General features: G+C 43.7%; 1 protein-coding gene across 12 annotated transcripts in view; it reads right to left on the bottom strand.

Moving 5' to 3' along the window:
• Window positions 1–17319, bottom strand: part of RASAL2 (RAS protein activator like 2) — a 165283-nt gene that overhangs the window by 98661 nt on the left and 49303 nt on the right. For 4 of the 12 annotated variants that reach the window (XM_063406554.1, XM_063406557.1, XM_063406555.1 and 1 more), the window contains exon 1: window positions 8301–8565. The exons of 5 other annotated variants lie outside the window; for them this stretch is intronic. In XM_063406554.1, the coding sequence (XP_063262624.1) occupies window positions 8301–8550 (250 nt within the window). In that variant the 5' untranslated portion in view covers window positions 8551–8565. Of the gene's footprint in view, window positions 1–8300; window positions 8965–17319 lie in introns of those variants that run through there. 3 more of the 12 variants (XM_063406553.1, XM_063406558.1, XM_063406552.1) reach the window with 2 other exon arrangements.

Raw genomic sequence — 17319 nt, 5'->3', positions numbered from 1 at the left:
TCAAAAGTTCATCCCAGTTTCTGAAAGAGGAAGTCTCAGTATCATTTAAGTGCTACCTCAATAAAGGAACGGGCTGTCATACAGGGCATCAGTGGCTTGAACCACACTGGTTTTATCAGCTACAGGAGGGCTGACAGGAAACCTGCAAATAAACCCCAGTGCAGCCAGAATCCTCCCCTTGGTGAGCACCACACACTCAGCCAGCCCAGCCTGCAAAAGCAGCACCACAATACATCAGGCATGCAAGGATTCACTGCCTCACAGAGCTGGCAGAGGAAGTGGTGACTGAGAGAGGCTATTTATACAGGCCACAGCCAAAATACCCCACCAGGAATGCTCAAAAAAGCATTGAGTGAGTGGAGATAACCGGAGGCAACTGGGAGGTGTTTGGATCTGCGTGTTCACCTTCTTCCCTTCAGAGTTCTCTCAGTGGCACTGCCTGGCTCTGTGTTGCCAACAAAGCCTCTTCTTGTGTATAAGTGCAGCCAGAGCTACTAGGAGAGAAGGTAGATGGAGACACACTGCAAGAGTTTGAAGTAGGGCAGATTTTTTGTAGCACTTAGTCAGAACCTGCCAAACCTGCCTGCCAAAGCATCTGTGTCACTAAAAGACTGCTAGAGGAAAATTGCTTTTAGGAGTATGTACATCAAAAAGGCTACTCTTTTTTTTCTATGAAAATGGGTTGTAAATCCATAGGTGTAAGTAGAAAGATGAGTGAGATGCAGCTAAAACTCTGACCATACCATCATCACAGAAATATCTGATAGTCTCAGAAGATTTTACTTGGGAGTAGTCAGAATATGTGATACAGGAAAGCCCTTCAATACCTATAAAACATGCAAAAGCAACTTTTGAGTAAGCAGGTCTGCTTACAACTTGCCATTGGGCTTGACAGAGTACTTTTCTTGCACCTTTTAGAAAGAGGGATTTGTCTGTAACAAGGAAGGGCAAAAATAATCAGAGATCTTTGCACAATCAACAAATCTGAAGAACTAGAATTCAAACCTCAAAAAAACACATGATTCTGATCCCCTAAGTCTCAAACCTATAGACAGCATCAATAGCGATGTGTGGTGACAGCTGACACAAATAAACGCATTTGACTGCAGAAGTGGGTTTGCTCTCTCCTGTTCTCACACATCACTGGCACTCATCTGCCTCCTCTCTGCAGCAGCTTTCAGGCAAGTGGTCTTTCACAGAACCACAGAATCCCACAGAATGGTTTGGATTGAAAGAGACCTTAAAGATCATTTTGTTCCTTGCTCTGCCATGGGCAGGGACACCTTTGACTATCCCAGGTTGCTCCAATCTGGCCTTGGATGCTTCGAGGGATGAGGCAGCCACAGCTTCTCTGGGCACCTTGTGCCAGAGCCTCCCCACCCTCACAGGGAAGAATCTCTTCTGAATATGGAAACAGAACCCATCCTCTTTCAGTTTAATACCATAACCCCTAATCCTATCACTACATGTCCTTAATAAATTCCCATGTTTTCAGAAGGATCTTCTATACCAAATGCACAGATTAAAATGACCAGTTTATTCTCCATAAGGCACAAAGACAGAGGATGCCTGCTCTCTGAAACATGAGCTTCTTTAAGAAGTTATTTTGGTAATTTTTTTTTCTGTCACCTTCTCTGTAGGAAATATTTTTTAACTTCATTTGAACAAGCGGTCCCGTAACTTGTAAAAAGCTCTCTCGCCCACAGAGGACCAGATGTCGAGCTTCAGCTTTCCTCAGAGTAAGAACAAAACCACTTGGGGGACAGTTGGTTTCGATGCTAACATGTCAAGAGTTTCATACATTAGCCTTTTGTTTACATAAACAGCTTCCTTTAAACAAGTGATGTTTTACAGGATTATGAAGTATTTATTTCAGAAGAGTCTAAAGAGTCTCTTGAGTAACTACCACAGAGAAAGTATCACCACAGAAAGCATAAGGCTGAATGATAATACAAGTTAATTAGTTAAAGCAAGCAATCAAGTAACTCTATAGCAAAGTAATGGGATAAATAAGTGCACAGAGATAATCTTGCACATGTTTACTTCTAAAATGCCATTGCTTTGAGTCCTAAATCACATACTGTTAGCACTGCAAATCTGCACCATTCGTTATTTGGAAAAAAACCAAAGGCCTAAAACCCAAATACTTTCCTCGGGGTTTGTTATTTTAAGGAAAAAAGGGTCAATGTGCCTAGGAAGCGCTCGTTTTGTAAGCATGCAGGCAATTTTCATCTCGCGCCAAGTTCCATTACGGGCAGCATTTGTGGAAATGCAAAGCAGGGAGCTTTGCCTGAAGAAAATTTTACCATGGCAGAAGTTACCCTCTCACTACAGGCCCCAAATGTATGTGTGTCAGGAAGAGTTAAGGCTCCCATTTCTAGTGTCAAATAAGCTTAGCAGGAACTGAACCACTGGCTACACTTCCCCTTTCTGCATCCTCTGGCAGCTGTGATTTAGGCCTGTCTTTAAGAAGAACACAGAATTTTGAGAAGAGTCTAACACAGTTGCTTTCATACTTCCCAAGCCTGGGCTTGCTGAGCCCTCTAGGGGATTGGCAAGGACCAGTCTGGGCCCCTCCTGGGCTGTGGGGCAGGGGCTGACATCCCACAGCCAGCCCTGGGCTGTGAGCATCTCCTGCTGTCCCCGGGACATCCCTCCCTGGTGGGTCTCACAGCCGAAGTTTCTTTTTCTGGAGACTCCACAGCTGGAACACAGAGCTCTGTCAAAGACTCCAAATCTGCCTGCTCCAGACACAGCTTCTCCTTTGGAAAGCAAAGACTGTTTTGCCTCCTCCAGCCACCTCTTTCTGACCCTGTCTGGCCTGTTATCAAAGGAAAAGCTTCTCCCACCAAAACCCCAGAGCTTTACTTCACCAGGAGCCCTTTCTCCTAATCTTCCACTCTTTGGCTGCCTCTGAGAAAGCTGCATCTCCTCAAACCCCTCTCTCCCTGCTAAGAAAACACAGGAGACAAGACGTCTCCAGGACACGATTACCCTCTCCTCAGATAATTCCTGTGCAATAATTTTGCATGATCAAGGTAATCACAGATAATATTCCTGCATGCTCCAGCTGTCAGAGCGCTCTGCACGAGCAGCACAAAGCACAACATCCCGCCAGTCCCACAGATACCCACCACAAAAATGGCAAAAAGCAACCTGGAACATAACACCCTGCCACTCACTTGCCATGATTTCACCAGTCAGAAAACAGCTCTTACAAATATAAACATCCTCATTCATCCCACTGAATGTGAATTTTTGGACTCTGACAAAGAGGTCTGGGGATTAAATGCAAGAAAATCACCAGTCAAGGCTGAAATGACCGTAACTACTTGCACAGAGACGCTGTCCGTTAAGTGGAATTAAAATCAGATAAGTATAATTTTATTGGCTTCGGATATTACAGCTAATTATCTTGTGTTCATAAATATTCAGCTGCACAGTATTAGCCTATAGCCCACATTAAACGTTAGGATGCCTGGGATGAACCAGGCAGAAGGAAGTGGTGGGGAGGGATGTTGAAGTGATACTTAAAGCTGTCAAATGCCAGAAATGTTCCCTGTGCATCCCTAGACCCCTGTAATTTCAAATATACCACGTTAACACAACATTTACTACCATGAGACCACACCACAGTTTTAAAAAGAGAGAGAAACTGGGCAGCAATGTGTTATTTTCATATTTATAACTACACAAAACTACAGTTTAATGCAACGAGGGATTTTGTACAAGCAGCTATCTTGAATCTGCTCTGATCATTAAAGGTGAAGGAATTTGAACATTAAGACTACACCTTTCAACAACAACATCAGGTTTCACAGCACAAGGCATTTGCACAGCACTTAAAGGAACACATGAATAAGCTCAATTGTGTAAAACTTCCCTAATAAAAACCCCACCAAAAATAAACTACTTAAGAGCAAAAGAGATTTGGGAGTGGAGGAACATGAGTCAGTAGAAGGGCTTCTAAAATGAGCAAGTGGTTTTAAAAACATGAATACAGAAAAGCTGCTCCAATGAGTAATAAATACTAAATTCCTACTCAGGAAGAAAAGCTTTGTATTTTGGGAATCGCTAAAAGAAACTGAACAGGGAACTGCCTTGGTTTTGAGTTATAAATGGGAAAATACAAATCTCCAAGTAAGTTTATATAGAAATATGTAGGAAGTGGAATTTAATAAACCTACAGTGTAAAGATGTTAAAAAGAGCATAGAGTTCAAATTACTTCAGTGAATTATAATAAAAACCCCAAACAATTCTGGAAAAGCAAGGGTATAAAATATTCTCCCACTCAAGGCACAAAAAGTCCTCTATGAAATGAATGAAAGCTTGAAATCAAAATTAAAAGACTGGAGAAACATATCTTTATCCAGCTGATGAAAGACAAGGAAGGAATTCTGTAGAATTGTCTTTATAAAACAGGAATATATTTTATTAACAAGAGAGCGATTGTGAAAACCAAACACACCCTAAATAAAAGAAACCTGTGTTTACCCTCACCCCCTCAAACCAAAACAGAGATATCCTGGGAAGATATAGGTAAGACATTCTACTGAAGGATTATTTTGTCATCAGTCTACAATTAAATGCACACCACCCTGAGATCCAGATAAGCAAGAGTGAAATAAATGTTATCTGAGAACTGTCTCACAAACCCATTCTCAAGAGTGTGAAAGGGTCACTGGTAATACTCAGAAATAATAAGAGCAGGTGCAGCTGCTCACCCACAGCCCTGGGATCCAAGGCTTTGTCTGCATAGCTCCTTCCTTATCTTCTTTCTACCCATATCATGGTACGTTCTCAATCAACAAGTTTATCAGAACAACACTTCTCCTTCCTCAAGCTAAAATATTTGCTAGAAATTAATATGTTCTTAGATTTTTTAAGTAGGAATAATAATAATAATAATAGTGAGTATAAGACCTTTTACCTTCAGGCTTGGCACATGCCAGTGGAAGTGCTGGTTCCAAAATCCTGGCTCTTGAAGTGGCTGGAAATCAGCAGATATGCACCAAAAGCACTTCATTCACACCCAGACCCGGCCCAGGCTGCTCCTGGGAAGACCCACGCACACACCAGGAAAGAGCTCTGCTATTCCTGCCAATTGTCCACTCCATCTGTGGAGCCTTCCTCCCCAAGCCCACGCTGCAGAGGGATGCAGAAAGCCTGCCATGCACTTCGGGGAGGCTCTGAATGCAGCCAAGGCTCTGGGCAGAGCCAAAGGACGCAGCTCTCCTGGGGTTCAGCATCCTTTCATCGCCTAAGAGGATGAGTGAGTCCATCCAGGAGGGATTTCCACAGCCAAGAACCGATGAAACAGTGTCTGAACATGCTTCCTAGACTGTGAGACCAACTGGAAAATATTTATCCAGATCTTGTTTTTTCTTTTCTTTTTAAATCCCACTTCCCTCTTCAAGCTGCCATAAAAACAACCGGTCCTCTTTTGGGAGTTAAGCATTTCCTGAAGCAGGGAACCATTCTGCCATTCTGGCACAGAGATGAAGCCAAACACAAGAGGCCAGGCAAGCATTAGAAGGAAGACAAACTGTTACAAAAGCTGATAATCTCCAAGCATTTCAGAGGGAAGTGGAAATATTTTTAATTGAGTGAGGCTGTTGAAGTAGAGGACTTTGCTCCAGACAGAAGAGAGACAGAACGTGCACCCCTGGGTTCTGCTGGTTCAAGTCCAAAGCGTGCCTCTCCCACTGTGTATTTCACAACACAGAAAAGGCCTCTTGGGTTTCAGTCATTGTGACAAGAATTTCTGTCCAAACAGACATTTCCTGGGGGACTTTTGATCAAGCTTTTCCCTGTAAAGCTGTTTGCATACTTTGGAGAAACCCCATGTCTCACACCATCCTGTGGTTAGTTTGAGTGCCTGAGCACTTTTACCACAGAACTGAATGAGGATTACCAAGTCCTGCTTCTTGAGGAGAGGAAAATCATCCATTTTCTTTGATTCCTCCTTGAACAGTAAACAGACTATAGGCATGGAAAGACACCCTCTGCCTATGCAAGCACCAAAACAGTCAATGGACGATTCAGTGACCCCCACGGAATTAAACTCGTGTGGTATTTGGAAGAACACAAGATTTGATCCCTTCTGAGCATCTAGATTGTGGTTGAAGAACACAACAGATGTGTCTTTCTCTCACCCCTTTTATCTTCAAGTCCCCTCCCTCCGACCTCAGCTCTGAACCCCAGGAGCTCACAAGTTTTACCACTGTTTTAGCAGGTCTCAGCCTACAGTCTTGCACAGGGCAGGAGCCTCTGCCCAGCAGCTCCAGCTGATTATGGCACAGGCAGCATTTCTCTAAGGAAAAATAAAACCAGTAAAGAGCAACTAGTTGTCCTCTGACTGTATATCCCAGACAGCTGCACCTCTTACAGGGCGAACTAGTTCTGTTAAACACAAGCTGTCATCCACTTGAGGGATCAGAGATTGAACGTTTGTCATGGCAGAGGGTGGAAAGAAACCCCATGGAGGCGTTTGTCCATCCCACCAAAAGCTCTGTGCTCCTGTGAAATGGCCCAAGCAGGACCTGGCTGTTGCAAGTGATTTTATGGGTGACTTCATCAAACTTATTTCCCCAAACACCTCTCAGCTACAATTTCCTCCCTCGAGAGAGTTTGACTTTTAATCTAGAGACCCATTGTTTTTCTCTCAGTTCCTGAATTGTGACTCCCTTTGCAAAACCAGTTTTGGCAGGTTCAGACAGAGGTTTGGCCCACCCAAAGAAGGGCCCAAAGCTCTACCACTGTCCCACAACTGACATGAATTATTTATCAAGTGGTGCCTTGTCACAAATAATCCTTTTCCTTTAATTTACACTCTACTAAAAAGCAAAGCATCCCAATAACACAGAGGCTGGCAATACTTGTGAATTACCATTTGGTATCAAAGAGCACCAGAACAGAGGAAAGAAGGATGCTCAGCCCTTCATATCCTGTGGCATTTTGATCCAAAATGCTCATATCACGTAGAATACTTTCCCAGAAGGTCTCAACAACACTGAGAGCCTGTAGTAGAAACCTTTGTTCCTAACCTGAATAAATACAAAGGAGAGGAAACCCCTCAACCAACTCCTTAATGAGAAGACTTCAACAGAAAAGAAAAAGAAGAAAAGTAGTTCTGTTACTTTCTTTTTCCCCCCACATGTTCCACGTAATTTATTAAGCATCATCAAGCAAAATTTCCTTGAAAAAGGTCTTGGAGAAATGAATCAGTGACTGTAATAAAATATTCTTGAACAGATATAGTCGTTCTTAGTTATTTCTTCTTGTTGGCCATTTGTTTTTGTTTTAAAGCAACGTGACAGCTTACAATAGCAAACACAAGCCTGTCAGGGACACTCCACTGGGACTGAAAGACTGAACACCCTTACAGACATAGAATATTCTTCTTTCACTACTATTACTGAATTTTTTGGAACGCTGATGACTTGTCCAGCAGCCTCAACTGTATCCAGATGTTATCAGGTTTTTAACATGACAATCTGGAGGACTCTGGAAAGTGCTGAGGTTTTGGGGAGAAGGAAAGTTTATTTTTGGTTTTATTACAAATTTAAGCTTTGTGGATTTTTTTGCAGGCATCATGAGTTACCAGGTTCAAGTTGGGTAGCCCACCAGAAAATTTCAGAAAAGCCTGAGAAAAAAGGCAAGTTTATCCCCTTTTCCCCCTTGCTCTTTTTTCCCACCAGAGTGGGAAAGAGTGTTGTTACCAGCAGGGTAGGTTTAAATGAAATCTCAGACTGGCATCTTGCTGACCTCAATCCCAGCTGGCTAAACCCTTGCAACAGGGCTGTCCTTGGCATCCACCAGAGAGCAGACACCAATCCAGCTGCTTGGTTACGAAATGGAGGATCCGGTATGAGGAACTAGACCCATTCCACTGTCTGGAACTGTTTAAAAGACAACTTAATTTCTCTCTCTCCCTGCTACTTCATTGACAGAAGCAGGCTTGATATCTCAATCAGGGCAGCACAACACCACAGAGGATACTGTGCCTGCAGGACTGCACATACCGCACACTTGAGAAGGAAATGCTACTGCTACCACCAGGTGATGCTTCTTTTAAAGCAACCTCCAAGTTTTAAAGCATCAAAACATCTCATACCACTTCCTTCTCAGAAAAGGACTTTTTTTCAGTTGCTTTTTAAAAATTAAGATAGAGCATCAGAGCATCACTGTCATGCTAACAGAGACAAGTTATGAAACAGTTTAAACAACTATCGTGTGTCTGGCTACACTCACCCATTACACAAACAGAAGTAGAACAAAACAAAAGTGAGTTCATTACCTGTACTCAAACCAATCTGATGGTCCTCTGTCCTCCCTTCAGCTATGGACTCACTGACAGGGTCCTCTTTTCGACTCCTTATCTTTGAAAAGCCACTTGAGAGGGAGGAGAAGATGCCCCGGATGAAGTAGCCCTGCTGCTCGGCGTCCAGCGAGCGCACGGCTTGCAGGAAGGGCCGGCCGCTCCTGCTCCCGGCCTGCGGCACGGGCTCGGACAGAGAGCGGCTGAAGGGAGCCCGGAACGGCCTCATCCTTGTCGGGAAGGGTGTCTCAGGTGGGTCTCCAAGGAGAGCGTCAGCACTGGTAGCATCCACGCTTGCAGAACTTTTGGCAAGACTTGGGTCACTGCATTCCCCTTTCCAACTGGAGGAGCCCTCTCGTTTGCTTACCCTCCAGGGAGGCCAAGGATGTGTTTGCCACCTGTACGCTCCCAGAGGTTTCTCTGAGTCAAAACTCATCTGTTTATTCAACTTCTTGGTTTTTGTTCGGTGGTACCAATGATAGTCCTTCAAGGCAGCTGTTCCAGCATCTTGTTCTGACAAAGATCTTCTGAAGGTCCTGGGAGAAAGACTGTGATGCTTTTTGAAAGCACTCATTTTCCACCCTTTGGATTCCGGCGCTTCACTTACATTCCTTGTTGCTTAGTGGTCACGTAGCTGTAGTTCCTCACTCACCATTTTACATCCCCAGTTACTTTGTTCATGGCTGTGAACTGCAAAACAGCAGAGTTTCTTCCCGAAGATCTTGAGCACCAATCCCAGAACCAGGTATTCCTACATCTCCACAAGGAGGACGTGCCCTCACCTGTAGCACACCAGCTTCTAACAGCACACAAAGCCTGGCTGATCTTGCTGTCGCTTCATGGGCTGCCACATTTCTGCACCAAGCTCTCAGGAAATGACTAAAAGAGCCCAGCAGTGAAAACCCACAGTGCTGTTCTGTGCCGATCACACTTCACTTTTTTCAGTCTACATTAAAGATTTGCTTAAAAAAAAAAGGAATGCGAAAGTACTTTGCTCTAGAGACGCAGCAACGTCTCAGAAAAGCGTTGAAAAATTGCAGTACTCAACTAAGAGTCATGCACGTGTTCTTCAGTTAAGTAGCAAAGTATATTACTATATATAAAGTATAAAGTTTCTATTTAGCACAGAGATGTTGTATCACTTAGGAGTACCTCAGAGCTGCCTTTTAGAGAAAGGTAATACAGGCAGATTCATCAGAATCGAGTGCTGGAGGCACGAGACAGGAAAGCAAAGAGGAGGAATGGAGGAAGGAGGACAAACCCTGCAACTCAATGCAGTGAGAGTGTAAATACACTGGAGGGAAATAAATAAAGAGGAGGAGAGAAGAGTGGGTGGGACTTCACCAAACACAGACCAAAGGGAAGGGTTTGAGGCATGGCAAACAGAAAAGGGCAGCAGGAAGATACTCCTTTTTCTCCTCCCCCTTTCTTCCCTTTTTAAACAGCAGAATAGGGGATTATTTTTTATAAATCTAGTTGCAATAAATGAGATGGAAAAAATAGTCTATCTGTTTAATCAAGGGGAAAAAACCCTCTTGCCTTCACTACAATTTAAGAAACAGCTGACCGTTCTAAAATCTCATAAAGAAAATATCCGCTGGTGAACGAAGAACACGCTTGCCAAGTTTTAGACCAGAACACTTAAATCTCAAGTCTACTCAAATCCCTGAAAATAGGGGGTTTATAATGGAAATGCTGACACACCCTTGGCAATAAAGTAACAATGAAAACTACTCCGCTGGTTAAATAAAATGATAATCTGGTCTGGCAGACCAATAAAGCTTAACTGACCCACTCTGAGATCTTGCCTTTAAGCTAGACTGCATTCATCATCCAAAGTGCATTCCTGACAGCTGCAGATACAAAAACTTCCTTACTTATGTGTATATATGGGAAAGGGTATCACTGCTCCCAGGAACAGAGAGGGAGTTACCCTAAAACCTCCTTCAAATCAAAAAATAATTTCTCTACTCAGTAGCAAGTTAGACTTTTCAATTATAAATGACAGAAGCAACTATCTAAAAATGACCATGTTTAAGAATTCGTAACAAATAACCCCAGAAACAGAAACAGCCTGGACACTGCAATGCAATTTCTGCATCAAATAATGATGCTGCCTCTTGTGCTTTATCAACATCATGCTGCTCAGAACATAAATCTGGAATGACAAAATGTACCTATACCACAACTCTGCTACAATTCCCATCCAGAGCAATAAAGTTCCAAAGAAGCACAAGCAGTGAACACAGAGATACTGGAACTCCTGAGAAAATGAGACACAGGCTCCACTGGAAAAAAAGTTAGCTGGCTTCTGTCTTCTGCTTTTTGATCCCAGGGGTTGCTGATCACCTTTGGCTGCAGCCCATCCAGCCTCATGGACTCACATAGGTTCTTTAAAGTACCTCCTTGACCCTCACTGATTGCTGTTCTCCTCCTTGATCCCCTTCACCACGCACAGAGGCCTGGGTGTCCGTGTTTTCAAGACTGAGGCAAACACAGAAGCACTGAGAACCCCAGTTCTAACTGGGTCTGCTGTTACTGGGCCCCCCACTCCTTCCAGCAAGGCGTCCTCCTTCTCCTTGCTGAGCCTTTTGCTGCTAATGTGGCAGCAGTGCTTTGGCTGAATGCTTTGAATTAGGCAGGCTAGTAAAGCAGCTTCATGGAACCTCAGGAGCATGAATCAATCCCACGGATGACGATGTGGTTCGCTCCAGTGGCACAAGCCAGAATCGGCAGTGAAAGCTGAGAATGTGAGGCAGGTTTCTGGTCAGCTCTGCAAGCTGCGTTTGCACAAGTTGCTGCTAACACGTTGACATCTCCTCCTGGGCTGGGAGCACAGAAGGGCAGGAGAGGACAAAAATGCAGACAGACAGTGCAGGAGCTGAAGCCCTCCTGGGGTTGCTTGCTGTGGATTTCTGGTGTGCTTTGTAACTCCTGCTGATCTCTGCCAGGCTGGGCACCCACACACAACATGCTCTTGAAACAGCCCTTGGAGAGCCCTTACCTGCCCTTTCGGAGCACTCAGTACCCCTGAGGAATGACTCAGCTGGGGTAACACGACCCCAGCTGCACCAAGGCAGGGATTTAGCACAACAGCACTTTGGACAGGACAGAACTTCAGGCAAGTCTCTGCATGAGGACAGAGGTGGTCACCAGGATTCTCCCCTCCTTTTTGATCACCATCCTGTGGACACCTGACTGCAGGGAAAGATCCCTCCATCCCCTTCCAAATACAGGTGGCATTGCATTGATCACTGACTCACACACACCACCCGTTTCAGCAAGGGAACACAGAAAGATCAACCACGTCTCAAGTTACAGCACAAAGCAACGTGCAAAACCAGTTATGGGTTAAATGCTACTCAAAACTATTTTTATTGGTGTGGCCAGGGGTTGGAGCACAGCTCTGTACAGACCTAACAATACAGAGAAAGGCTTCAATAAGCAGTCCACGTGAAGCCCAAGAACATCAAAGTCACCGTTTAGTTTAGATTTGAATAATAGCAAGAGGGCATTTTACTTTTTTTTACTTCTGATTTCACTTTTTATTTCATGCTACCACTGCTCAGAAGAACACATTTCAGGATCAAAGGAAAGCTAGCCTTGGCCTAGCTGAGGTTTCACAGTGTGCTCTAGAGAGGGTAAAAGGATCTTTCTCAAAGTGCTTCTAAAAAGGCAGACAAGATTTACATGTTTATTAACATAAAAACACTGACAGACAAGTTTGCTTAGTCTACCAATAAGACAATTCTTTTAAATAGCTAACTCAAAAATTTTAGCCTGGGCTTTGAGTCAAACTGATTTCTCCCCTCCTTACACACCTCATCAGCAGCAATGATGATGTTCAAAAAACCCCTTTGTCTACACTGCTTCAATGCCACTGAGTTAAGATCGGTCTCAAGTGGCTCCAGCATTTCTTGTGTCTATAGAACATGCAGGCGAGTAATCCATTAGGCAGAACTTTCTCCTTGATCTGCAGTCCAGTCACTCAGGCTCCAGTCCAGCCCCTCCAGAGCAGCCCTTGATCCCGGGAAGCATTTCACAGTCTCAGTATCACAAAGAAATCAGCTTACAGCAGTGACTGCCGCTGTATTAGTGATGTGAGATCCCCAGCCACACTGAGCCACCCACACAGCTGTCAGCAGGTAAAATAATGTCAGGGGAGAAATGAGCTTGGCAATTAAGCTGAGAAAATCTGAAATATTTTCACTCTTGTTTTTAATACCAACTGCCTACAAACGTGATCCTCCACTAGCAAATTTTCCTCCGCTTTCTTTTTTTTTGGTAGTGTTTGCAGTTCATTGTGCCAAATCATTCATTTAGCTTTTCAGAAAATTACTATTTTCTTCCTAACAATCCCATCACTTAATCATCACATTTGACATGTTTAACAGCATTATATTTCACTATCCTAGATATTTAAGTAATTTATGCACAAAATGCAGATTTGCTATGTTGGAATGTAACCGAATTTCAGCTTTAAGATTGTACTGGGAGAACAATCTTTCTTAACTTTATAACATTTCACAGAAAATATACACAAGCAGCCTTATATTTGCACGGAGAATATGAAGATAAATCTTTGCCAAGGGCTCCTTTGTGGGAATTCTGCTCTCCACCATTCAGCTCTCCAGAAAAACTACCCAGCTCTGCTGCATGGAGCTTCAGCAACTTCTCAGAGTGTGTTGTTTAATAAATACTATCAGCCAATTAAAAAAGTTAAAAAGCAATACCACAGAAACCCCCAAGTGCACCATTGCCAAGCAGCTGGAAGAAGGAGAACCTGGCTCTGATGTTACAAATTAATGTTTAATGCTTGCTTGCTCTCTGGAAGCTGTCTAGCGCTTGAGTAAATGCAGTACAATGTGTAAAATTTGAGTTCATAGCGTATATTGTAAAAAAAGGATGAACTGCAATCTCCCATGACCAAACTGCTCCATTCTGAATTTGTTTTGGACCAAACAAACTTACCAGCTTCTCATTTTTTTTACCAAGACATGGAGAGAAAAAGGGGAAAGAAGAGAGTTAAAAGAGAGGAAAAAAAAAACAAAACAAAACCAAAATGCCACACAACCACTAACATCCATGATAAACCCTGAACATTTATTCACCACACTTCGTTTCAGCTAAGTCCTCTCTTTTAATTGAGAAAATCAGCAGGCTTAGCAAATACCACTTAGCTTAAGCCCCCAGCCATCAAATGAGCTTTAACCTGTAGAAAAGTAAATCAAATTGCACCCTGTATCCTCCCTAGAGAAACCAGAAGGAACACAGAGGGTCAGGGATCCTGGATTTCGCAGTCTAGCTCCCCTTAGCTCTTTTCCCATTTAAAACTAGCCCAGTGCTCAGTGCACTGGAAGTTTATGGAGGAGTAATCAATATACAAAGCAGAAGTGAACACAAGTTTCCCAATTGACCCAACTTGACGTGTAGTTAAATAGCACAGAAGATGAAAGATTTTTTTCCTTCCCTTTAAATTAGAGACTTTTCAAAATATTAAGTTTTGTTTATGTAAGGCTAAGTAATTAATGACCTAACATCCCCTTCCCATCTCCTATCACCAAGATGCATCTGTTTCCCCCTGCAACATTTCCTGCAGGTGGGTATGACTTTTCCTCAGCTCCGTGCAGACCAGTGCACCTGACTTAATCAACTTCTTAATATTTAGTGGTAATTAATGTTTAGAAGTTACTCAGAGGACAAATGAAGCAGCACCTTAGAAATTGTTGCATTTGGGGTTAGAGTGACTGAAGAGTGAGGCTTGGAATTGGCGTGGCTGGAAGGCAGAGATCCCTTACTGAGCCCAAACTCGAGCTCCTGAGAGCAAAGCTGCCACACGTGCTTCTCACAAGCCTGGAGCTGGCCAAGCCTCCCAGTGACCACGCTGCAAGCTCACCTGCCCCACATAAATCACAATATGCTGTTTCTACTATCACTGTGTTGAGACTGAAGTGCCTCTGAACAAGCTAAATGGTGATAGCAGAGCATTTAAAGGTCACAAAGCATCTCATTTTCCTCCCCTACATTTCGGTGCCAAGGCAGGCTGTAACTGCTGTCCCTGCCCCACGATTCCACAGCTGCAGCTGCAGCAAGCCAGCCTGACTCAGCTCTGCTTTGGCCATGGTCTAATTTCTGAAGGCAGGTACTGAAAACTCTTGAAGATGCACAGGAATTTCCACCTGAATATGAGGAAGAACTTCTTCACTGTGCAGTGACCGCACACTGGAAGAGATTGTTCAGAGAGGTTGTGGAGTCTCCCTCACTGGAGTATCCCGACCTGTCTGGATGCCATCCTCTGCTCTGTGCTCTGGGATGACCCTGCTTGAGCAGGAAGGTGGGATCAGATGACCTGCTGTGCTCCCTTCCAGACTGACTCAGTCAGTGATTCTGTGATTCCTGCCCTCTAATTCCCTGCCAAAACTGCTACAATTTCTCTGCTGATACAAACTCCCCACGTGAAAATCTCCTGGTTTCATTTTTCCATGCTGTTCCCGTGATCTGCATGAGAAGCTGCTACAGCCCTGTCAACTGAGCACAGCAGAGAGAGACAATATAAATTTATGAGATGCTGGGCTTTGGATGGATGCCAGGAAGCGTTAGCAGGAAAATCCCATTTCAATACATCGCAAATAAACCTGAAGAACGATGATGCCAGGTTTTAATTTCACTAGCAATCTTTTGTTGTTGTTGTTGACGACCAAACACAGCTCGTGCCAAGTTTCAAGGGCCATAAAAATGTACATTTCAGAGCCAGCCAGGCACACGCAGCGGCTGAGCCCACACGCAGCTGCAAGCCACCCCAGCTAAGGGTTTGCAACATGCACTGGTGCAAATAAATAAATGCATGACCTGGAGGGAAACACGCCGGGAACTGCTCTGCAGCAGAACGGCCTGCGTGGAGCAAGTGGAGGGCTCGCCTCGGAAATGTGGAGACATTTAGGGATTTCCCTGATGCCTTGGGAAGGCTGACCTGAAACAGACTGCACAGAGCTGGAGAATAAAGCAGGGATTTATTGAAAGGCCTCTAGGATGCACCTTGGGCAGGACAGGGCCTGGCCAGGGCTATACCCAAGGTGGACTAAGAATGGTCACGGAATGGACAAACAGTCACGAGGTCTCACACTTTGATAAGTTTTGGTCCATTTGCATATTGGGGTTTAATTGTCCAATTCCAGCTCCAGGCTGTGAGGTCCCATCCTTCTTGTTCCTCCCTTCAGCCACCCTTGTTTGTGCTTTTGGGCCTGAAAGTTGTCCTTGGTGTTGAGCAGGAGAAGGATTTGTTTTGTGTCCCTGCTCTGTGCAGAGAGCTCAGCAGTGCTGAATGTGAGGCTCAGAACTGCACCCCTGGGCAGCACAGAGTCTGAAATACATGAAAGATAAAGCTTCAGGCATGACTGTGAGGACGGCGAGCCCTGGGCCCTGCCTGTGCCACAGCTGCTCCCACGGCTCTGGCTCCTCCTGCCCGTACACCGAGCTGTGAAGCCACTGGCACACAAGGGCTGGGAGGAAACCCTCTGGAGCCACAGATCAGCAACCTGAGCCCCTGCAGAAAGAGCTGCACTCACCCACCTCACTGTCACCTTCTGCAACTCTACAAATAAATCACTATGTTTACATAAATACACAAACTTTGACTGCATAAAGGGAAAAAGCACTTATGCCCAGTGTGACATCCATTTCTTCACGATTACAGGTTGGGCTTAGCACCATCAGCAATATCATACACAAGCTGCTCATTTCAGGTTTTAATAGCCTTGTTTTTCAGCAGGCAAAATTAACTTCCCATCACCCCTCTTCATTCCCAATTGAAGCGTTCGGGATTTTTGTGGAGAGAGTGGGGGAAAACCCATTACTGCTGCAATCTTAAAGTAAGGGTTTTACCAGCAAAACACAGTTTTATTGCTAGATGTGATCCCTGTGTTCATCAAACCAACTGCACCCTAAATTACTAGGGAAGGAAATACAGTTATAGTATATAAGGAACTTAATGGACAAACATCCTAAAAATGGTCTTGGTAACTTTGCCCAAATAGCAGGTGCATTTATTCAAACTTTCCAGCCTTTTTTATGTAACTAGAAAGGAACATATCCTCACTGCAGACTGCTGCAAAAACAAGACCTACCAACTCTCCACCAAGAATGTTAGGAGTTGAGTTTATAATTTCATTCTGTATATTTTTTAATTAGTTGCCGTAACTGTTATTTTATTTATCTTATTTTAGCATTTTTTAGAGTGAATAAACTATCTTTATATCAACAACTCCTTCACACTAGTTTTGTAAACACATTTTTAAATGTAAATATATTTTAAAAGCTTCTCAAACACTGGAAATCCCACTGTAAGAGCCAACTGGCAGCAAAAGATAACTACCAGCTAATTGACACTCTTCAAAATCACTGGAGAGTGTATTTTTACAGTGTATATAAGGAACTTTAGCAACATGCATAATTAAAATTTTGCATTTATCATCTAAACACCACCAGTAATAGAAATACTCTGTCTGCTGTGACGACCTTTCTGACTGAATCCAACCATGAACCCAAAACTGCCAAGTGCACCACTAAGCCATGTCCCTAGACAGCTAAACACAGGGAAGAATTTACAAATCCAGAATTATTTTAGGCTCTGAATTGAGGGAGGGAAATTCCTTGAGCTGAGTGAGAACTATCCTAACACCCACCTTGCAGCCCCATTGGAATGTTGTGTTAATATCGCTAAATTAAAGTGCAACAACTGACAACAAATCAGTGACTGCTGGAATTTAGGATTAAACCTTCATCTGAATAGAGGAATATACTCTAGAGAGGAAAGATGAAACATCCTGGTACCTCAAAATGCCAAAAGTCTGAAATTAAAATACCTAGGGGTAGCATGGAAAGGGGGTCTGTGCAAAATTCTAGGTGCTATAGCACTGCACTGAGAAAGCAGTAAAAGAAACAACCAAAAAATAAATTAAAAAAGAGATGGGGGGCGGGTTGTGGAGAAAAAAGAGCATTT

This window comes from Prinia subflava, chromosome 10 (assembly GCF_021018805.1).
Source record: "Prinia subflava isolate CZ2003 ecotype Zambia chromosome 10, Cam_Psub_1.2, whole genome shotgun sequence".
NCBI classification, from domain to species: Eukaryota; Metazoa; Chordata; class Aves; order Passeriformes; family Cisticolidae; genus Prinia; species Prinia subflava.
The sequence above is the reverse complement of the archived record's forward strand: the minus strand, read 5'-3'. Positions and strand labels throughout refer to the sequence as shown.